Source organism: Physella acuta, unplaced genomic scaffold (genome assembly GCF_028476545.2).
Source record: "Physella acuta isolate Inbredline_101_S28 unplaced genomic scaffold, ASM2847654v3 ptg000151l, whole genome shotgun sequence".
Taxonomy (NCBI): domain Eukaryota; kingdom Metazoa; phylum Mollusca; class Gastropoda; family Physidae; genus Physella; species Physella acuta.
The window spans coordinates 100,226-125,421 of record NW_026731670.1 but is presented as its reverse complement, the minus strand read 5'-3'; the positions used below and the strand labels follow the sequence as shown (position 1 = coordinate 125,421).

The window sequence follows — 25,196 nt, the reverse complement described above, 5'->3', positions numbered from 1 at the left end:
ATTTTTAATACAAAATTTAATTTACATTTGCATCATATTAGAATAAAATTACCCAATACATTCTAAGTAGTTATTTGAAGCCCAGCACTGAACATAAGAGACTTGTTACAAATCAGTCATCTTTCAGCCAATCACTGTGAGATGAAATCTCTACCAATACTTTGCCACTAACAGAACTCATTGAACATTATAAAAGTGTGCAGCATATCAGATTATGCATTTAATAGTTCCTACAAAAGTAAAATGACAATGATGCAACACGTTTTTCTTCTAATCAGACAGACATTTTACTTAAGTACTGGCATATCCATACAACAAGTATTTGGATGAGCACAACAGAAACAAATACAACCTACCACATAGATCAACTAGACCAGATGTCACATGAATAAACAAGTCAAAACTTCCACAGAGATAAACAAAAGAAGCTTTGGATACAAAAAAAAAATACAAGACTTCTATTTAAAATTAAAAAAACAAGACAAGCCTTCTAATTTAGTAAACAAGACCAGCTTCTTCTATTTAAAAAAATAATATGAGCTTTCCATACAAATAAAATTTCTATTAAAATAAAAGACAAGGTTTATTTTTAAATAAACAAAACAAGACTTAATCTTAAACTTAGCTAAACAAGACTAGACTTAGTCAGCAGAGAATGGATCAGGAAATACAAAACAGATTTGTTCTTCCAACGATACCAAAATGATTCTGGGTGCATTATTAAGTGTTTAAGTGTTTAACTATGTTCAGTAATGTTATAAACAGTCTATTATTTAAGGGATGTTGGATTAACTGGTGAGTTATTTTAACAAAACTTGTTTCAAGCATTTTTCAGTGTCTGACAGCTAGATCATGTCAAATTAAAACATTGCTCATTATTAGTTTCCATTTCAACACACCTTGCATCAATTGTAATTTTGCTATTTTTTTAGCTGACACAGTTTGGAAGAAAACTCTATGGAAATGCAATATTGCCTTTTGTTGTATACAATTTAACGTAAGTAAACATCCATTGTAGTTTACATTAAAAACAATGTGGTGCAAAATATTCAAATTAAACATAATAAAAATACATTTTATAAAATATAACTTTCGTATTTATTTCAATATTTATTGGATCAATATAAGTTAATATAATATTAAGGCATGCAGATTAATAAAATGTAATAGTTTGACATTAAAATACTATACATTTATTATATGTGTATTATGATTAAGAATTTTTACATCATGGTTCCATATTCAGCTGCTGTCTGGTTATTGAAATAGTTGTGAAAAAAAAAAAATCACTTTGTCGGCCTATCATAGCCATCTATAACACTTAACATGAAAAATTGACCAAAAAAGGTTAACTTTTGTTCAATATGTGTTAATGAACAACATCTTATTCAACAAAATTATGTGAAGCATTAAAATTGGAAAGATCATGTTAAAAAATCACCACAATGAAGAACTGAAAATGGTGAAAATTATAACTACAATTATACTTCATTTAAATATTAGATAAATAAGCCAATTTTTTTTTAAATTTCAGGCCAGGATCAATTATTGTCCATACATATCTTCAAGTTGATTTAATGTATTCAAAATCACCTTCTTATTCTGTTTCCTCATTTGCCTTTGAATTAAAGCAAGCAAAAAATTTGACAGTAGGTTCTATAACCACTGTAGTAGAGGATGTTACAGTAAATAATATTTCAGGTAGGTCATATTTGATATATTTGAATAGTATTTTCCACATGTGCCTCACATATAAATAGAACAGGGGTGTAGCGAGGGGGGGGGGGGGCGGGGGGTGCGGACCGCACCGGGTGACACCATTTAGGGGGGTGACACCAAGGCAAAAAATATCAAAATATATAGAGAAAAACTTGAGGGGGTGCAAAGTTTGAGGGGGGGGGGGGTGCAAATCGAAAATTTGAAAGTTTGGGTGACACCATTAAGTGCCGCACCGGGTGACACCCGACCTCGCTACGACACTGAAATATAATACACATATTTCCCATGTCCACTAATTTTTGTAAAACTTAAATTTGTTGTCTTAAATTGTTTTATAAATTTGAAATGTTAGAACAGTTGTTTTGTTCATTTTTTTATTTACAAATTGCACTATTGTTCACCAGTGGGACCTATCTCAAACATCTGTTCTCTTTATGGAATGCTAAAAACATGTCCAGAAAATGAAAAATGCATGGAAGTTTCTGTGCCAGATGAATGTAAAAATGATGAAAAAGGTATTAAAAATTTCTGATTTACATTTAAAAGTTATCTTGTTTTTTTCTATGTAAACATTTTAATCCAATAATTAAAAATGGAGCAAATCTAGGTAATGGAAAATTGTATTAGATAAAAAAAAATTTTATAATTTATTTATTCAATGTGATGTTCTAATTTTAAAGAATACCTTTTGCATATTGATAATTATTAAAACAGATATTAAATTCTTATATTGCCTTCTTCAATAATTTACTGCTAATTGGTGATGTATATAAATTGATCATAACAATTTTTGTTATATTATTTTTTTATTAATAAAATAAGTATGCAAATTTGAATTTCTACCTTGTTTTTAAAACAGAAAACATATACAATTTACCTGAATATTAATGTATTTTCAGAAACTTATGAGATGATAATTGGGCTCTCTGTGGGTCTTGGATTATTTGTGATCTTAGTAATATCTATTGCAATCTTAATTGTGCTATACTTCAAAAGACGTTCAGTACAAAAACACCACTCTAGCTTGCATTCAAATGATCGGTAAATATTTATTTTTTAAAAACTATAGTGCAGAAACATAGAATAATATCAAATTTAATGAAAAATAATAAATTTGGAAAATATTTTCAGTGACAGTATAAGTGAAGCAATGTTCAGGTCTATAGTGATGAGGAGACCACTTGGATACCCATCAATGTACTCACCTGAGTCATACATAGCGCCTGTTGATTACCCAGACAGGAGGGAGGATCAGTACCTACGTACCCTCCACCAGCAAGCTGGGATTTCTAATTCATCAGAATGTTTAGATGAAGAGCCTGGACCTTTAAGGAGTACAGACAGATCAAAGAGCACAGAAGGTTGGTTTCATAAAATTAATATGTTACAATAAAATCACTCTTACTTATTTATTTTAAAACAAACTTACCTAGTTATTTAGTTCTTTTTAAATTGTATTTGTCACAATCTACTCATCGTTGTAAACAAATTCTAGTACACAGGTTCTATCAATGGTGATTCCTGGCTTTAGTCTACGTTTTTATGTTTAGGATTGTTATACAATGGTGTATACATGCAACATTTTATGAGTCTGAGTGGTTGAAGATATGGTCAAGCAATAGATTGTACAAGGTCACACCCAGGAGTCTAGATATCTGTTACTCGTACATGTTTTTTAAGTAGTATCTTTGGCCTACTCAAACTTAAATGCAACCTGAGATAAAAATAATGGAAACTAAAACTTACTGGACAGTCACCAAAAATAGAGATCAACTCTACATTTCCATGTTGGCCATCAAGTTTAAGAAAAGTATGGGCTAATTTTGTGAATAAGAAAAAATATATGAATTTTTAATCAAAACAATTTTTAAAATATTTTTGTTGTGTGTATCCTCTCAGATATAACAGCAGATAAAAATACAGCCAGATTCTCCTGGACACACATGTTTGATCTTTTAAATCAACATAAAGGAGTAAGTAGATATAACATTCCAGTTGTAATTTTTTATGTGTTTAGTTGCTAATGATAATGTATGGTGTAGCCTAGCGGTAAAGAGCTAGACTGCTAACCTGAGAGTCTTGAGTTCGAATCCAGGTTCAAATCAGTGGAAAGTTCCTGAGTCCTCCCAGTTTGCTGAAACATCAATAGACAGGCACGTAATCTAATTGCAGAACCCTTTAAGCAAAATGGATTAGCCAGAACAAAAATAAGTTGGATTACATTAATTGTGAAGAAAATTAATGTTGCTGATATGATATGTTTTATTTTTATCCATAAACTATGTTTTCATGATCTTAGTGATAAATCATATAGAAATTTATAACTTATACAGTGCTAAAAAAATGGTAAGATTTGAATTATAAAATATGTTGGATCTTTTTCACTTGATTAAGTTTAAAGAGTTTAGAGTTTTTAATCTTTGTGTATCTTTTATTTGTTAACTTAAATATTAGCATAGTTTGCTATAAATGAAGAAAATATCATTTGAATTTTATTTCTTTTAGTTTGCTATTAAAAGGCCAACATTTGAAGGTAGTTCAGACCTAAAGGTATGTAAAATAATTTTAATTTTCTGGTATTATTTTGTTTTATCAGTTGTTTTTTCCCCTAAATATTTGTTATTGGAAATGTTGTTTCAAATGTAATTGAAATTGTCCAATATACCTACATTTAAAATTTGTTTATTTACCTTAAAACTGGATAATGTTGAGTAAATTTAGATTTTTTAAGGTGGTAGTTTCTTGCTACGTCAATCAATATAATTTGTTTTTTTATTGATTTTTTTTTCAGCAGGAATCACCTACGTCGATAAAAACTATAGAAAACTAGATTTATATTGAAGTTTGTATGAAGTGTTCACACTTTTGAAAGAATATGTGAATTAAATATAAAAAGTTAAACAGGAAAAAATTTTTTTTAGTGAAAAGTTTATTTGGAAAATATTAAATTAAGAAAAACAAATAATTTTTACATTTTGTGAAAAGCAAAGTCTAAATTAAATAGAACTAAATCTAGTTAATTATTTTCATCATGAAAAATAAATGTTTACATTCATTATAAGCTGTAATAAAGACCTTGATTGGTAATTGATAATTTTAGTTAATAAGCATTAAATCGGAAACCAAAGTACTCTATTCATATGTTTTTAAAATACTAACATTAAATTCCAATGATTGGTCAATAAATTAATCGTAATTAAAACATTTTATCATAGTGATGTGTATCAAATTCATAAAATTGAAAATAAAAGTATGAAAATGAAACTATTACCCAATTTTTTTTTGTAGCCATTTAATGATAAATAGTATATTCATGTTTGATCTTAGACCAAATGTGCATTTAAGTAGAATTATGAATAGAGTCTTGTGAAGCAAAGGAAAATGTGTATATAAGTTTAAGCAATGCAATTGTATATATAAGTAATTTATATTGTTAAAAAATATATATTTTTAAAATTTTGATTAAAATTTAAACATAAGCATTTTATGTGATGTGAAATATCTTTTATTTCTGTTGTGAATTCTTTAAGATTCAAGTGTACATATTGTAAATTATTGCTTGATAATATAAAACTATTTTCTTTTCTTATGTTTACCAAAACTATTTATTAAAAAATCTCAATTGTAAAAAAGAATTATGTAATTTATGTATGCAAATGTTGATAGTGTTCAAAGCTCTTTTTTCTAAATTAATATTTGTTTTTGTAATTTTGTTTTTTATAATGTATTCTGTTACGGGTCATTTTGAATATTTTTAATAACATTACAAGGTTTACTGTGAAGAATGCAAGATGATCTAATATTCTAAAAATGTAATTGAAAATGTAAAGCAAGAATTTGTATTTTGAAATAGAATAAGTTATTACATATTCAGTTACAAGTTAAAACGAAAAAAATATAATTAGCTATAGTAATACACTTTGTATCAGAAATAAAACGTAATCACAACGATTATTGATGAGAAAATGAGGGGTTGCTACCTTGTGATAAAGCTGTTCAATCTCTGTTCATAGAAATCAATAAACTAATTAATACTATAACTGCTGGTGTAGTTATTTCTTTCTATACAATCTATTATTATCAAACTTAAACTAGCAGTCCCGACTTTATATATATATATATATATATATATATATATATATATATATATATATATATATATATATATATATATATATATATATATATATGTATGTATGTATGTAAATATATATATAGGCTATATGTAAAACCTTAAACCTAAGTGTATTACAATAATGAACATTGAACACGAAAACGAACAGAAACATCAGCATATAAAAATATAAACTCTACTTCATCTGCCTCATATGTCTTCTGCTAAAACGGAAAAAGAAAATGATTTTTAAAGAAAAAAATTCCTGTTTGAGGAATGTATCTTCTACTAGTAATTGGTCTACAACTTGTTAAAAATATTTTTGTGACAAAGTAAAGAAAGAACTAAATAGCTAAAAATCAGTGTGTTCGGACAAAGTATCAAGATAATTTATTTCCACTCAACCGAAACCAGTATGAATCCATCAACTTAAATCTAAACAAATTAACTGGAAATGAAATCTATGTGAATTCAAAATTTTACCCGAAACAAAATATGCATGTGGAACTCAATCCAGAACCGCCATTTTAACCGGCTCCTGAAATTAAACCAGAAACGAAATCTCTTGGAAACGAAACTTTACATGGAACTGGATATTTTAATTAACCTAAAACCTTAATCTTAACTTTTTATGGCATTTTAGCATGATCCGGAATTTCAAACTTAAATAAAAAATCAACCGGAAATGATATTTCAACTGAATACAAAATTTCAAAACGGAAATCGAAATTTATCCGGGCACGGAAATTTATCCGGAAACGGTATTTCATCTGGAACGGAAATTTATTTTAAATGAACGAAATTTAACAGTAAACGGAAAGTGAACTGGAAACGGGAATTTAACCGAAGTTAACTGCAATCGGAACTTTATTCAGAACCCGCGTTTTAACCTGCTCCGGAAATATAACTGGAAATAAAACCCTAGTAATAATTTTAACAAACTTAACCCTAACAACCATTGCTACTGAATTACAGTAGCTCAGACAGAACTTGAGGGCCAAAAACTCTTCTAAGCTCTTCTAATTGCATCTTCTGTAAGTGTTTTTATTACATAAATGCAGAATAAACTTTTTAAAATGTTTTTAAGTGATATTATTAAAGCTAAGATAAAAATGGTATAAATAAAATAATTTCAGCTATTATCAAACTTCTACCATATCCCATCACAACTACCACATCCCTTCACAACCACCACCTACCATCACAACTACCATATCCCGTCACAACTTCTACATCCAACCACCACTACCACATCCCATCACAACCACAACCTACCATCACAACTACCATATCCCGTCACAATTACCACAACCCATCGCAACAACTACATCTCATCACAACTACCACAACCTATGCTTACTACCACATCCCATCACAACCACAACCTACCATCACAACTACCATATTCAGTCACAATTACCACATCCCATCATAACTACCACATCCCATTGCAACTTCTACATCCCACCACAACTACCACAACAACATCCCATCATAACTACAACATCCCATCACAACATCCCATCACACTTCTACACCCCATCACAACTTCTACATCCAACCACCACTACAACATCCCATCACAACTACCACATCCCATCACAACATCCCATCACAACTACCACATCCCATCATAACTACCACATCCCATCACAACAACTACATCCCATCACAACTTCTACACCCCATCACAACAACCACATCCCATCACAACTACCACGTCCCATTAATATCCCATCATGTCATCCCAAATTAAGTTGACATTTCGTAATCTGTACTTTATGACCGAGATAATGCTTCATAAATAAGCATCGACGCATGGCGTGAGAACCGGAGTCATCAAAATGTGGGGCTAAGTTTTAACATAAAACATCACATGAACTAATGTGGGGACACAGGATATGGACTAATACAGCGTTGTGCCCTTGTCTACGCACTTCCAGAGGCGTAGCGGGGAGGGGGCGGGGGGGGGGGGGGTGCGGACCGCACCGGGTGACACCATTTAGGGGGCTGACACCAAGGCAAAATATAGCAAAATATATAGAGAAAAATGATAATTCCACTTAATTAAGTGATTAATTCGAGTGTTAAATAGTCTTTTAAGTTTTAAGAGGTGCAAATGGAAAGTTTGAGGGGGGTGGGGGGGGGAGGTAAGAGTGCAAATCGAAAAATGAAAGTTTGTCCCCGGGAAGGGTCGCTACGCCTCTGGGGGGGGGGGGGGGGGGGGTGACACCATTAAGTGCCACACAGGGTGATACCCGACCTCGCTACGCCACTGCGCACTTCCTGTTTCTTGCCCTTATCTTCAAATGTGTTGATACGAATTGAATGTATTATTTTGCGTAATAAATTATTGCTTCTTTCAAGGAACCGTAACACTTCCTAGAAGGAAAGCAGTATAATTCATACCGAAAAAAGGCCCTACGTTGTCCCTTGCCCGCACCTCCCCCCTTCCTGAAAGTTTTAAGCGTCTCTGAAAGAAACTTTGCGTTGAACAAGTTTGTATTTATTTAAAGCATATATATATATATATATATATATATATATATATATATATATATATATATATATATATATATATATATATATATATATATATATATATATATATATATATATATATATAAAAATACATGTGTGCTTATGTGTGTGTAATACAGAGGCGTAGCGAGGGGGGGGGCGGGGGGTACAATTGGCTTGGAACAAAATTTTTACCAGTAACCGCTACCCACACTCCCCGTAAAAGTTAGTCCGTCCCACTCTCCAAAAATATCAAGTACCCCCCACCCCCGGAGAAAAAAGAGATTAAAAAAGTCTGAAAGAAACACTGTTTCAGATCGACCATATATACTAGCTAAAACGATTCTGGTAACGAATGTATTAAAAACTTTTTTAAAATAGCTTTTTACAAGTCGATTATTTGTTAGTAGTGTCAGTGGCGTAGCCAGGATCGTCTCAAGGGTGGGGGGGGGGGGGTCCAATTTTTACCCGGGGACAAACTTTCAATTTGCACCCCCCCCCCCCCCTAAAACTTTCGATTTGCACCCCCCTCACTTTTTCTATATACCGAGGGGTCTATGAGGGGGGGTTATGACCCCCCCCCCCCCTAACCCCCCCCCCCATGCCTACGCCACTGAGTAGTGTTTTTATTCGCATAATAACATTGTAACATGTCTATAATTGATATCTTCCTGGGGGTCGGCGTGGTCGAGTCGGTAAAGCTCATGGTTGCTAAACCGAAAAATCTCGTGTTCGAACCCTCGGGCAGATGAGGCTCGTTAGCTGGGGACAGCCACTCTTCTAGGAGAGACAACTCCAAAATTAAACAACTGCTGCCTTGTAGTTTGTTCTTGGTTGGACAAAGGCTATGGAAGCAAATCCAAAAAGAAAAGCAGGCTGAAATCGGAGTCAATGGCCTCAATGGCGCATAACCAGTTGACACGTAACGCTTAATTGTGTTGGAGGCGTGGTCGAGTCGGCAAAAAGCTCATGGTTGATAAATTCGAACAAAGTCTCGAGTTCAAACCCACTGGCAGATAAATCTCGATCCCCTTCAACACTAATAATTAAGAACGAAGAAGAAGAAAAAAAAGATATCTTCCTGGTCTCTGACATACGGTCAGGTTACGCTTGGCTAAATACTTGTAATGAATGTACTTTTTTTATGCTCGTAATATATCTGTTAAACAGGTCATAGTTTTAATTCTCGTAATGTATCTGTTACAAAGGTCATAATTTTAATGCTCGTAATGTATCTGTTAAACAGGTCATAATTTTAATTATCGTAATGTATCTGTTAAAAAGGTCATAATTTTAATTCTCGTAATGTATCTGTTAAAAAGGTCATAATTTTAATGGTCGTAATGTATATGTTAAAATGTCATAATTTTAATGCTCGTAATGGATCTGTTAAAAATGTCATAATTTTAATGCTCGTAATGTATCTGTTAAAAAGGTCATGATTGTATTATTTTTATATTTGTTATATAAAAAGTAACATGTAACGAATACTTATTCGACCAGAGATCCATTGGTTTGATGAAGTAGAGTTAATAAAGGAAAGGTGCGTGATCAGCACTTTGCCCAGCCGCCTTTACTTTGGTAATCGAGACTTTCGGGGTTGCAGACTTTCGCTCTACCGGCCACGCCGTCCGGTATATTTGTTATATAGCAAATGTTATTCTCTCAACTCAAAGCAAAGTCTTAAAGGGCTCGTTTAAAACAAGGGAAAGAACTACCATTTATTTTACTCTACATCAGGGGTTCCCAACCCCGTGCCCGCGGGCGCCACGGCGCCCGCTTAAAGATTTGTATGTGCCCGCCTCTCACTATTCGACAGAGACAGAATTTTTTTTCATAAACATAATTGAAAGGTTGAAGGGGATGGAAATCGAAAGTTTGAAGGGGGGGGGGGGTGCAAACCGAAAGTTTGAGGGGGGTGCAAATCGAAAGTTTGAGGGGGGGGGGGTTGCAAATCGAAAGTTTTGTCCCCGAGTGACGCAAAGTGTCGTTACGCCTCTGGAAGGAGTTTGCCGATTTAAAATAGGTGGTGCCCGCCACCCTACCGATATTTTAGAATGTGCTCTAGAGTAAAAAAAAGGTTGGGAACCCCTGCTCTACATAGTTTATTCTTCTAAAATGTAATATTGAAGGGGATTTCCCGCGTGACAATTAAGTATTAAGTGTCAACATGTTTATCTTTCTGGATTTGCATCCATAGCCTTCCTCTATCCAAGAACAAAATACAAGGCAGCAGTTGTTTGATTTTGAAGTTTTGGCTTCTAGATGGGTTGGACTCCCCATCAGTGTTTCGTTTAGACTTTTTTCTCCGGGGGGGGGGGGGGGACTAAATTATTTTCCTGGGGTGGGACATTGGCAAAAGTATATATTTTTTAAAAAAAATAATATTTGCTGGGAATCGGTAGACACTTTTTTTGGGCGAGGGGGGAGGGGTCTTCCCCAAAGAGATGCCTGAAAGAAACTCTGCCCCCCATCCATTGAGCCTCATCTGCCCAAGGGTTTGAACTCGAGATTTTTTTGGCTTAGCAGCAAAGAGCATCACCGGCCCGACAACCAGTGTTTCTTCCAGTTCCAGACTTTTTTTTTCTGTGTGGGGGGGGGGGGGGGGGGGCGACACTGTTAAAAGTATATATTTTCTAAATAAATTCCATTTCGTTCCGGGAGCCGATCCACCCGAAGAGATGCCTGGAAAAAACACTGCCGACAAAGCCGAACCCACACTACATTAACATAATCAAATTAAATTTGATTAAAAATATGTTATTCCCTTCCCCCCTCTGATAATTCAACCGTGTAATAAATTTAACAGGGCGTGTTACATTAACCTCTAGCACACGCGTATTTCTTATATCCTGCGCTTCATATTACTTCTTAAATTATTTCTTATGTCATGTGGCCCATATCTTTTCAGTTGTACGACTTTTTGTTACTGTTACTGTAACACTTATTTCTTATATCATGCGCTTCATATAACTTCTTAAATTATTTCTTATGTCATGTGGCCCACATCTTTTCATTTGTACGACTTTTTGTTCTTACTGTTACACTTATTTCTTATATCATGCGCTTCATATTACTTCATGCATACAATTATTTCTTGTGTCATGTGCCCCACATCACTTCTGTTGTAAGACTTTTTTGTTCTTAATGTTACGCACGGTTGACTGTCGAAAACTATATCACGCATGATTCCATTTTTTTCAAAGATATATTATTTGTATTATGTCTAACCTTTATTACAAGTAAAAACGGATATAAATAAAATAAGTTACATTAATGATAAAACAACTTTTTCTTGCATCCTGTTACAAAGTAGTAAAAATCCTAGTTCCGATTGGCTAGGCTTGAAGTATTCAACGACAAGGTAGGCGGGGGATAACCCAATGTTTTTTAAATGTTGTCTTTATCATGTAAATTACGTGTCTGCGCTGGCATAATATATGCGCACGGCCTGTAGTAGTGTCTGTACTTGATTAAAAATCTCTCAATGGGGTTGGCAGTTGATAATGTATTCATGTTGATTTTTTAAAGGTAAATTAAACATATTTAGTATAAAATAATTTGTTTTTGGTGTAGGCTTAAGTTATATTAGAATCACGCCTATATATTAAAGACTATTTAAGATCTTAGAATAATGTTTAATCAACTTTATTTTCTTAGACATTAGATGCTTGTGACATAAATAGCTTTCCTCGAAATCGCAAAATAATGAAGTTCATAACCATTCTGAGTGTTTCAATGTTTATATATATATATATATATATATATATATATATATATATATATATATATATATATATATATATATATATATATAATTCGTGCTAAATAGTTTACTGTTTAAAAACACTTATGTACCTTAAACATATAATTTTCTTTCTAGAACATAATGGTGAATTGGACCAAAAGAATATTGCAGAACATAGTAATGAAGAGCTAAAGGATTTCCTTGTGAGAGATATAGTAGAAGAATTTAAAGACGATTTTTTCATTCAAACAAAAACAGACATCAGCGACCTCATTGGCGAAGATAATTGGGACATGGACATAGGTGAAACAACTTTAAACGCTACAGGTGATTAAAAAAAACTGCTTTAGCTTTAGAAACTTCTTTTGCTAAAGAGTAGAATATGTTAAACCGCGAACACACATATATACACACACACAAACACACACACAACCACAGTCCACACTCACGCAAGCATACATGTATTTTTAAATAGACTTAGTATTCCTTGTTTTCAGATTTTATGCAGAATGAAAGCATAAGCAATACAAGCACAGAACTCTACGGGAACTTGTCAGTAGTAATACAAGAGGCAACGAGCACCATAGAAGAGAAATCAGGTTTACTAAAAAAAAGCTTTTTTATATTATTTGTATTTAACTCGGTCAAGTATGCTTTGAAAAGGTATTTTTCTTTCAATATTGGAACCCTTTGCGTGCTAATGACACAATAAAAAGTAGTAGCGATTTGAATTACATGTTAAGTTAATTATATAGGGATGAAATATTTTAGGGTAAGACCTATTTTATCCCTGTCCTCATGGCAAAGCTAAACATCTACGTATTATAGGATTACATAATGTGTATTGTGTATTTATCTATATACGTCTATGGGCCTACACACATAAACACACATACACACATATATATATATATATAAGCATATATATAAGCATATATATATATATATATATATATATATATATATATATATATATATATATATAGGCCTATATGCTTATATATTGTAGCAATTTTAAATGAAAATTATTTCACAATTATTCAATAAGATGGTAACTGTTTCTAACAGTTGTAAATGAAAGTATTACGATAGAGAACCAACAACTGCTTGAGAATTTTACAAATCCAACCTATGAAACAAGTGACACCGCTGGAAACAATACAGGTAAGATCATATCAAGTTTTCCTTGCATTTTGTATGTATTCGTTTTGTTACCATATTTACATTATTGTATGCGTCGTTTAAAAAAAAATAGCAGCACCAACTTAAAGACGTACACATGATGAGGTATGTTACTTATATTCACACTTATTTTCACATGATACATAGAATTTCTGTTCTTTTAATGACATTGATACATAAACACTATAGCTGAGATAATTTATTCTAAACTTTAAAGACAACTCAATTCATATCTAGACTAATATCTGACAAGCTAAGATTTTAGGAATACATTTAATACGTGACCTGGGGAATAGCGGATGTGCTAGAATTGTGTTTTTATCGTCACGCGCCAGATACAGTACATGTGGTGTATAACATGTCGTTACGTGCTGTGGCCTGGCCCTAAAACTAATCCAATGTCAGTTAAACAGCTTAAATGACAATACCAAGGTTGTTTAGTCACGAAGCAATACACACGGAAAAAAAAACACACAGAGATAGAAATAAAATGTGGGAGCGTGTGTAGCGTGGACGATCGTCTAATAAAGTATGCAGTATTTTTTTTTTAAAACGTACTTTTTTCGCTATTTTTGTGTGCGTGTGTGTGGATGTGTGTGTTTGCGATCGTGCGTGTGTGTGTGTGTGTGCGTGTATGTGTGCGTGTGTGTGTGTGGCTCCGCAAATCTTGGAATATTAATTTAACCAACTTCCCATTGTCCGATTGAGCTGAAATCTGGCACAGTGGCAGATCTTGGATAACGATTCAACAATATTGACTTTTTAAATCTAATTAGACAATTAGTCATTAAAATTTAATTTAATGATGCTCAATTGGCCATATTTAGTTCTTACGTTCATAAGGGCAGTTAAAGTAAGAGCTTATCTGTCTCTTTTGTCACGACATATAAGAAGAGTGATGCTCTCCACTGTCTGCCTGTCTGCAGTCGCCTTTGCTTTTAATTACCTAAGTCAGGCTTTCATTAGAGTTAAGGGGGGAGGCTCCGTTAAAAAAACTTTTTTAATACTCGTTAGAAAACAGTTATTTCTTTACAGCTTTATTAAGATACAACCGCATATGTATTTCCACTAAAAAAATTTTTTATAAAAATCTTGGTAACTATGACAACGGCGGCCATCTTGAAAAATTAACCCCTTCGTAGGTTTTCCACCATTCACAAAATATTACATTTTAAGTCCAATAAACAATCAATTCATAATCTTCTTCCATATTTTGGGGTAATCAGCTAAAAATTTTAAATGCATATCTTCAAATTAATTTTTTATGAATTTTCAAAATTTGTGTCCGTTCAAAACACTTAACTTTGGGGAATTTTGGGGCATTAAAACTATTCTTAGAATATGTTTCTTTTGTCGTTAGAAAAGCTAAACAGGAAAGTGTAGTAGTATATATTCGACAGAATAAATAGAGAGCGTTTTATTAAAACATCAGATTAGTTAAAGATGTAACTAGTCATTTGTTACTTTAAGTAAACAAATATGTTTTTTTTTCTTCTTGGCAATGTATAAACTAGTAGCCTATATTTGTTTCCACAGCTAAACCACAGCCTTCAAGTAAAACAACTACAGAAACAAACCAGAGGGTAACAGAGATGGACATAGACTTTAACCAATACATCAAAGGTGGGTGGTATTGTAGCAGAGGCGTAGCGATGGCGAGGCGGGGGGGGGGTGCGGGCCGCACCGGGTGACACCATTTAGGGGAATGACACCAAGGAAAAAAAAATGAAAAATATACAGAAGAAAAAATACTTTATTAATTTATTAAAGTTAAATAGTTTTTAAATAAAAACCGACAATTGTTACAAGGGAGTTGGGGTGACACCATGACGTAAACGATCTAACTTTAGAGAATACAATGCCACATCCAATTGTATTATTAACAGACTATAGATAAACATCGTTACTATAAGTCTGCAGTACTTACAGCTTATAAAAATACATGTACGCGTATACACACACGTATATATATATATATATATATATATATATATATATATATATATATATACTTTGTTTCTAGGGAGGGTCGACGAAGTGCCGCACCGGTTACACCCGACTTAGCGACGCCACTGCTACGAAGCCTAGCCTCTAAACATCGATATTAAGGCGATCATGTTTTTAAGACTCTACCCAGTGGATAGAGTTGTTTAAACACCATTGTTGTCATACAGTTTATAGCTGTGTGTAGGGGCCCATATGGTGTCAGTCTGCTTACAACTAACACATAGCTATAATCCTACACAACAAAATGACGAAACTTTATACGAGGACTTTAGCAACGCGTTACCAATAGATAATCTTAGACGTGACGTTTTGTTTTTCTAGAACCGATGTCGGAACTATATTACTTGGCTCTAGTTTTTTTTTTTTTTTTACACGGGTTTGTTTACTTTACAGACTAGACGCCAAATAGCGTTCCTGCGCCGTTGCTGAACTATCCATTTTTCACCCCATCCCTAGTCATATAAAGTTCACGACAGCGAAAAGCGCACCCCCTCCTTAAAAAAATTGAAAGGCTGTGGGCGCTTTTTACCAGTCAATTACCAGTTGTTTAATTTTGTTGCCACACAATTGGTTTAAAACACCGTTAAATAAGTTCCTTCAAGCTGAGTATTATTTTCTTATTTTAGCAATGCAGATCAGAAGGAACTTTCTATTTTTGTTCTCCCCTTATTGCCCCCTCCACCCACGTAGCGAGGGAGAACGCCCCTTAATATGTTAGGCATTGTATCCCTAGTGTATGATAGTTTTAAAATGATTACTGGCGCCATAGTCCGGATGGGGGAGAACTATATAATGCATCTAGTAACAACGTAGCCAGGGCGCCGGAAGTCGCAACTGGTTCAGTTTAAAAGTTGAATCAGATTTTGCACCTGATCCTTTATGCAGAACGCTGAAACCAGCCGACCCTAGGTGGTAAAATAGCCGTCGGTGAACGCAAGGTGCCAATCGCACACTGCCGCTGTGGCGCCGTCCTCCGGTGTTTTATTATTTTATGGCAGAAACCTTCCCTGCAGGGTATTCAACAGATTGAAAGGTGTTATGATGTGTGAGACAAACAGACGGACGAATGGAATGATTGGCGGACAGACAGACAGACAGACAGACAGACAGACAGACAGACAGACAGACAGACAGACAGACAGACAGACAGACAGACAGACAGACAGACAGACAGACAGACAGACAGACAGACAGACAGACAGACAGACAGACAGACAGACAGACAGACAGACAGACAGACAGACAGACAGACAGACAGACAGACAGACAGACAGACAGACAGACAGACAGACAGACAGACAGACAGACAGACAGACAGACAGAATGACAGACAGACAGACAGACAGACAGACAGACAGACAGACAGACAGACAGACAGACAGACAGACAGACAGACAGACAGACAGACAGACAGACAGACAGACAGACAGACAGACAGACAGACAGACAGACAGACAGACAGACAGACAGACAGACAGACAGACAGACAGACAGACAGACAGACAGACAGACAGACAGACAGACAGACAGACAGACAGACAGACAGACAGACAGACAGACAGACAGACAGACAGACAGACAGACAGACAGACAGACAGACAGACAGAAAGACAGACAGACAGACAGACAGACAGACAGACAGCCAAACAGACAGCCTGCCAGACAGCCAGACAGCCAGACAGCCAGACAGACAGACAGACAGCCAGCCAGCCAGACAGACAGACAGACAGACAGACAGACAGACAGACAGACAGACAGACAGACAGACAGACAGACAGACAGACAGACAGACAGACAGACAGACAGACAGACAGACAGACAGACAGACAGACAGACAGACAGACAGACAGACAGACAGACAGACAGACAGACAGACAGACAGACAGACAGACAGACAGACAGACAGCCAAACAGACAGACGGACGGACGGACGGACGGACGGACGGACGGACGGACGGACGGACGGACAGACGGACGGACGGACGGACGGACGGACGGACGGACGAACGGAGGGACACATACACACACATGAATATATACATATATACATGTTTACAAAATAGATACTGAATGATAAAAACGAATAGGCCTATATAATTATTGCAGATAACTCAAAACAAGGAACTCACACAACAAGTAAACCAAGCAACGACCAAAGCTATATAACAGAGTACTTTAAAGGCAATCTCCAATCAACAACCGCATATCCTAGACCAAATAACCATTGGGAAGATAAATTGCAGTTTGTACCTGTTGCTAAAGAGTTAACCACACAGAACCCAAAAGCACGTACCAAGTCCGATAACCATCGAAATATCAAGGGAGGTAAATCAGGATCAAGAAACGTTTATGTCTACGAGACAGACAAAGACGATGATTTGATGGTGGCTAACAAGGAAGAAGATGAATATATTCTTGTGAAGTATAACAGTGGGACTGTACGGGTGAAACGGTCAATTGAGGACTACATTAGTGGTTCAGGTTCAGGATCAGGATCGGGGTCAGGAGCTTTAGCAGGTAAGCAATGAGTATATTACCTAGTGTGGTATTTAATAAAACCGGGTGGGCATTTTGTTCTGTTGGCATTTGCCCAGTGAATAATATTTTTAATTGACAAAATGTAAACAGCGAGATGGTTTATGTTAATCATCATCATCACGATTCCCGTGGAACTTTATGGAGCATAGGGACACATCCAGACCAGAGGCGGAGTGACCCTTCCTTGCGCCCGGGGACAAATTTTCAATTTGGCGCCCCCCTCAACTTTTCGATTGGCACCCCCCCCCCCTCAAACTTTCAATTTGCACCACCCCCCCCCCCCCCACAAACTCCAAAAAATGCATCTAAAATGACATTTTAATTTGTTTTTACCAGAGTTTCTTCCAGGCATTTCTTCGGGGGGCTCTGCCCCCCTCCCCGTAGAAAGTCTACCGTCCCCCGAACGAAATGGAATTTATATAGAAAATATATACATTTAACAGTGTCCTCCCCCCACGAAGAAAGTCTACCCCCCCCCCCCCCGAAAATTTCAAGTCCCCCCTCCGCCCCCCCCCCCTCCCCCGCCGGAGAGAAAAGTCTGGAAGAAACACTGGTTTTTACAACCCATTTTGGCGCCCCCTAAGGTCAGCGCCCGGGGACCTATGTCCCCCCCCCCCTTGCCCCCCCCCCCCCCCATCGCTACGCCTCTGATCCAGACCTTTCCATCGTACTCGGTTCTGAGCAGATCTTCCAAGTTAGGCCCACTACATTCCAGCTGTTTCTACTTCACATACAGCTGGGCTTCTCCATGTTTGTTTTGGCCTACCTACTTTCCTCTTTTCTTGGTGACTTCAATCTACAGCCTGTCTGGTGATTTTACAGGGTGTTTCCAATCCATCCCCATTGCGTTTTTGCATGTCTCATAATGGCATATACATCGCATTTTTAACGTGTTATATCGTTTGAATAATCAGTAAGATTAGTTTTAAAAATAAACCTGGAGTGATCTCCCTTAAACTTTCTCGAATATTCTCATATAACACTACACGGAATGGCAACTCAGGATAAAGACAAGATTTTTAATTCATTTTTAATTACTTAAGCTTTTTAAAATAGAAGAGAATCTCTTAGCAAAAAAAAAATTGCACACCAAATGAACGCCAAACAAAATGTGCATAATAGTGCGGAATATTATTAGTACTTTTGAGAAATCGGAAATAGCGTAAATTCCTACTTCCGGTCAACGGAAATTACTCAGAATTTGAAAGATGGCAGATAATTAGATCTTTTACTTACATGTGGAATTTCATTAATCTATCTGAAACAGTACTTTTGGCTTTTGAAAAATTGAAAGTAGAAAAAGTTCCACTTCCGGGTATCGGAAATCGCCGAAAATTTGATACTGATCTACAAATTTGATATTGTCACAGACTGTATTATTATGTATCTTTATTATATTGTGTTTTGCATGAATGAAGAGTACCTGGCTAGCGGAAGGACTGTCTGAGCGATCGTCATGTGTTTTTCCGTGTTTTGGGTGAGATCGCTCATTGACGTAAGGGGAGAGAAAGTGGTGAATAAAAGAGAGAGCGAAAGGTGAACGGGTGTTGTGTGCTAGGACTTGGGACTGGAACGATGGCAGTGAATGTAAGATGTCTCCATGACTTGGAGTCGTGATTATTATTTGTACCTATATCAGTTGATCTTCAAATATGGATGTACCACGGATTTATCTGTACATAGTGTAAATAAAGTTGTCATTTGAAGTTGCCACTGTTGCTCGTGTTCCTGTATGAAAGCTAACCCACAACAACAAAGAATTCATGTTGTTACATATGGTGTCAGAAGTGGGATATGAACCCACGCCTACAAAAGTAGACTGTATAATATTAATGAACTGTCAATTGATAATTTAATCTTAGCATCCTCTATAGCATGAGTAATCGTTCTCGTGCAGTTGACGATGACCTGTTTGCCATCTCTCCCTGAAATTGTATGTGTAGCTTTTAGCTTTGCTACCATAATGATTTCCTATATTTCGTGTAACTTGTGTTACTTCATTTGTTTTAATATTCTTCTCTGGTTTCTGAACAACGTCAGTAGTTATCTTGCTTTGTGTACGTTCGTTTGGTTCATCAACCAACTCAATATAAATATTATGGCATTGCTTTGGCCTTTCATAATACATCTTGCTTCGGTATCTTTCATTAGAACATGATATATTCTTTCTTAAATTACTATATTTCCCACATGACTTTCTTTGTACATAATTGTTTCTTCTCTGATTTGCCAACCTATGCCAACATTGATTTTGGTAATGACCTGTTTTTCCGCAGTAAAAACATCTAGATTTTGGCTTCTTATAAACATGGTGACTGTATTCATAGTTTGCTAAATTTCTTTTTCTTTCATTCTGTGCATTAATGACATTAATGACATTCTTATTAACATGTTGACTGTATTCATAGTTTGCTAAATTTCTTTTACTTTCATTCTGTGCATCAATGACATTGTAGTTTCTAGTTACTGTTTCATCTTTCTTAACTTGCTTGTGCTTCTTTATTGATTCTAATTCACACATAAATTTCTGTGTTAATTTCTCCATTTCTTTGTTAAATTTATTCTTGAGTTCTAGTATATCTTCTTTATAGTTTGACTCCAATTTTCGAAGTAAATCTTCAATAGGTACGTTCTCTTCATTGTGGCTTATTAAGTTCACTGATTCATTAATCATCATTAGTTTATCATGATTCCTGCCATTCTCCGATGGACTTATTAAATCATCACTGCCATTGACTGATGGGCTCATTAAATCATTTTGACTACCATTCTCTGATGGACTTGTTTCTTGTTGACTGCCATTCTCTGATGGACTTACGATACAACTTTCAATAATATTCTCGTGTACTTGCGTTTGAGTCAATAAAGAGTCAATCTTAAGACATTCTAATGTATCTGTCACCTTTAAATCATTAAGTTTAACCTCTGTTTTATCCTTGGGTTTCAATTCTTTCTGGACTATGTTACTCTGTTCTTCATTCCAAAGGTTGCCAATATTTACTTCTTCAAGTTCTGCCTGTTGACTTTCTAATTTTGGTTCATTTGTGTCTGTTATAGCTTTCATTTCTAATAGTTCTTGTTTATATGCTAGTTCATGTAGGCCAACTTGTTTTTCCAAAGTTTCAGCCCTTTTATCTGCTCTCTGTTTTCTGTTTCTTTTTTTTCTCTTTCCTTTTGGTTGTAAAGTCTCTTCTACTTTATCTCCATCTGACATTTTTTCTTCTTCTTGCATTTCTGTAATACCTCTTGATTTATTACGCTCTATTTCTATCTCATCATCTAATTCTCTAATTGCTTTTCCATGAGCTAGTCGGGGTCGTCCTGTTTCTTCGTCCCATGCTTCTAATGCTTTTTCTATGTCTCTGTCAAATCGAGTGTTTGCCCAGGCTATCTGCTTCTTCATCTTCTTAATGCCCTGCGCCCTCGCTAGTGCTAGATATTCTTCAAAACATAACATTTTGATATATTTTCTATGACATAAAATATAAATTCATTAGTTGACAATAGATAAATGTTAATTAATTTACAATACCCTTTCTTGGTTTCTGGCTTGTTTTAGTTGGTATCAGACATCTGGTAATCCAAGAAAAGTTCATAGTACATATATACGTCCAAAATAGTTCACTTTGTTGATTCCAAAAAGTTGAAAAAATTCAAAATAGTTCTAGTAGCCTGTTACAGAGTAGAAATTTGTCCAGTTTTAGATAAGACATCTTTAGGAACAGTTTAGGAACAGTTACAAAAATAAACTTGATCTGCTAAATCCAAACAGTAGAAAAGAAACACTAAGACTTGATCGGCTAAATCCAAACAGAAAAAACACACAGACGATATTTACTCGACATTGGTGAGACAATATCGAATTAAGGTGATAAAAATTATCACGTTGATGACTTGACTTGAACAAAACGTCTGACTTGACTACAGCAACCCTTCTGACTTGAGTGTAGATAGATGACTTTCAAGAACTTGACGTACTTGGTAAACAGTGGAAGACCACAGACTATAATATCTCCATTTCTGACATATGTAGCACCAATTCTTCAACCACTTGTGACATCATAAGTAACAGTAATACAATGTAGCAACATCACTTTATTGCCTCCACTTCTGACACCATATGTAACAACATGAATTCTTTGTTGTTGTGGGTTAGCTTTCATACAGGAACACGAGCAACAGTGGCAACTTCAAATGACAACTTTATTTACACTATGTACAGATAAATCCGTGGTACATCCATATTTGAAGATCAACTGATATAGGTACAAATAATAATCACGACTCCAAGTCATGGAGACATCTTACATTCACTGCCATCGTTCCAGTCCCAAGTCCTAGCACACAACACCCGTTCACCTTTCGCTCTCTCTTTTATTCACCACTTTCTCTCCCCTTACGTCAATGAGCGATCTCACCCAAAACACGGAAAAACACATGACGATCGCTCAGACAGTCCTTCCGCTAGCCAGGTACTCTTCATTCATGCAAAACACAATATAATAAAGATACATAATAATACAGTCTGTGACAGATATAATACTTGTATATGAAATTTCATCAACCGAGCTGTAACGTTACTCACGTTATCGTGTTCACAGAAACACTCACACATACACACACAGACATACGGACAAGATTGCAAAACTATGTTTCTTCTGACTCAGGGAGGTGTAAAACATCGAGATTTGCAAAAAGCTCTTTTTTTTTTTTTGCACGATTACAATACTTTCTCTATACTTCGTATGTGAGAAAGTAAAAAGTATAGGCCTATATATATTTTAACTAAAAACTTTTAAAAAATATTAATACAATTATAATTTACTTCAATATAAACAGTACGTGGTGAATTATGGATTTCTCCTGTTGTCAGCGGGAATGAATCGATAAACGGAACGTCAGAGAACAATAAATTCAAGCAACGTTTGGCTTCATCGGTGGGTTCAAACTATTTGATTGGCGCTCTTGTGTTTTTTTCTCTTCTGAAATAGTTTATTTAAAAACTAAATAGAAGAGGATAAGTTTGATACTATCTGTAATACATCTATATTTGTTTGGTCTGTATTACTAGTAAATGCTTCTTAACTGTTCTAAATGTACTGTTATCTGTGGTATTAAGTCATGTGACAATTATGTGTTAGTTTACCAGGCCTAGAGATCTAGAAAATGTATAGTATTTACTTGCATATAATTACTTACATATTCGATAAAATGATAACACTATTTTACACAGCTCAAGGGGTATCTGCGCACATATATTAAAAGAATGTCATACACACCTTTAAAATTTTCGTATTTTGACGTATATATGCTAAAGTAAGTGTGGTTAGTCATTTAGTCGTTTTTAAAAGTGTTTTTAATCTGTATTCAAGATCTGTACTAAAGTTTTAGGATTCACAAAAACGTTCACACGCTTTCTCTCTCTCTCTCTCTCTCTCTCTCTCTATCTCTCACACACAGACATATATATATATATATATATATATATATATATATATATATATATATATATATATATATATATATATAATGTAAAAAAATCATTTATTCATCAGGACAAGAAGAAATTACACAATAGTAGAGTTTGAAATATTTATATATGATTCTGTAAACGAATACGACAACACATTCGACTCCGACGTCCGTATGGTAATAGCTAAAGCCTTGGTCAACATGAAAGCTATCGTGCCAAATTATGATGTCGTATTATCACAGTTAGAAAATGTCACGGATGTCATGCGTGAGTAGTCCAGTACATGTTTATTTTTTTATTCTTTAATTTTTTACTTTGAAAATATTATTTTGCCGCCTTTAAATAACTTTTGGCATTCGCTACATTTATTGTGTATACTAAGAAATGATGTAGGAGGATTAGGTCTAGTATTATTTTTACCCTAGCTCAAATATTTTTCACATTATGATTTTTATTATTTTATGTTAGGAGGAATACAATACTTTAATAATTATGTAAATGATTTAATAACATAATTACATATCACTCAATTCATTTAACAAAAATAAGCTTGATTCACATACTATATATATATATATATATATATATATATATATATATATATATATATACATATATATATATATATATATATATATATATATATATATATATATATATATATATATATATACAGAAGCAGCCATATGCATAACATGTAAGAGTTATGAAATCTGTGAACCAATAAACAGCTATCTATATGAGTGGTACTGCAAGTAAGTTATTTTTTTACTTCAACAGGAAGAAACGACTTTTTATAATAGCTTTTATCATAATTTTTATCATTACTTTTATCATATCTTATATCGAATTTTGAAGGTTGTTGAGAAACAGGAAATATAATAATGTACCACTTCCGGCTACCATAAATAGCTAAAAATGTATATAAACCTAACTTTTTAAATACATATAAATGAAATTTCGTCCACCTAATGGAAACGATACTCAAGTTTCAGTTCTTGAAGAAATGAACTCGCTCAAAAATTACCGCTCTATTTCCCTCTGCAAATTACGTGGGATGATGTTTTGAAATAGAAATCAAGTGTTAATACGTCAATATTTATTTAATATTAATACTGTTTTTTTTATTTCTGTGCAGGCCATTGGAATCACGTAAGCTGCTAATAAATTTAAATATATCCCTTGTTATTTATTAATTATAAACTTGTATAATGACATTATGATGCCTTTTGCATCTGATGCTTTGGATCATTAGGAATCCGTGTTTGACTTTTGGTAATATTATTTAAATTATTATAATCGCTTTTATTTAAATGATTTACTTACAATCATCAATTAATATTGACAGCTTTTAAAAAAAAATTGTTTCTTACACTGTAATAGATTGAGTTAATTGTGAGGTCAAGGGAACTCACTCTCTGTATTAGTATTATATTTATATTGTTATCTTGAGTGATGTCCCTTACATGTTGTTATCTATAAATAGCTCTCTCTCGCCATTTCTCCCTCTCTTTGCATGATGGCGTCTGTACATAATAAAGACTGTTAACAACCAACGCGGCTTCTCGTCAGTCATTACAATCTACGTCATTTGGCGACGAAGGATAAACATCCACTAGAAAGAGCACCTACTTACGCAAAAAAGAGGTTTGCTAGAGCTTATTAGCTAATTATTTCTAGAATTATGGCGCTGTATGGCCAAATAAAACAATTTGATGCGAATGATGAAATCATTCAAGATTACCTAGAGAGGTTAAGCTTTTACCTAGAAGCAAACAACGTGACGATAGAAGCCAAAAAGAGAGCTGTTTTGTTAACAGTCATAGGGCCTCAACAATTCAGGCTACTAAAGGACTTATGCGCACCAGCTAGTCCAGATACCAAGAGCTTTAACG

At 34.6% G+C, this 25,196-nt stretch overlaps 2 protein-coding genes across 3 annotated transcripts in view; both read left to right on the top strand.

The window, feature by feature from the left end:
- The window catches only part of LOC131935669 (uncharacterized), a 31,452-nt gene extending 25,777 nt beyond the window's left edge, over window positions 1-5,675 (top strand). Inside the window, exons 34-41 of one of the 2 annotated variants that reach the window (XM_059292188.1) lie at window positions 933-997; window positions 1,535-1,701; window positions 2,124-2,234; window positions 2,619-2,760; window positions 2,851-3,080; window positions 3,619-3,692; window positions 4,225-4,269; window positions 4,514-5,675. In XM_059292188.1, the coding sequence (XP_059148171.1) occupies window positions 933-997; window positions 1,535-1,701; window positions 2,124-2,234; window positions 2,619-2,760; window positions 2,851-3,080; window positions 3,619-3,692; window positions 4,225-4,269; window positions 4,514-4,549 (870 nt within the window). In that variant the 3' untranslated portion in view covers window positions 4,550-5,675. Of the gene's footprint in view, window positions 1-932; window positions 998-1,534; window positions 1,702-2,123; window positions 2,235-2,618; window positions 2,761-2,850; window positions 3,081-3,618; window positions 3,693-4,224; window positions 4,270-4,510 lie in introns of both variants that reach the window. The other variant, XM_059292187.1, reaches the window with a different exon arrangement.
- A 434-nt stretch (window positions 5,676-6,109) lies between these two features.
- Window positions 6,110-24,497, top strand: LOC131935653 (uncharacterized). Its single transcript, XM_059292172.1, has 12 exons — window positions 6,110-6,165; window positions 6,970-7,589; window positions 12,237-12,428; window positions 12,599-12,700; window positions 13,170-13,265; window positions 14,820-14,906; window positions 17,397-17,807; window positions 22,668-22,765; window positions 23,062-23,144; window positions 23,384-23,568; window positions 23,978-24,056; window positions 24,440-24,497. The coding sequence occupies exons 1-12, from the start codon at window positions 6,110-6,112 to the stop codon at window positions 24,495-24,497; spliced, it is 2,067 nt and encodes a 688-aa protein (XP_059148155.1).
- The last annotated feature ends 699 nt before the right edge of the window (window positions 24,498-25,196 follow it).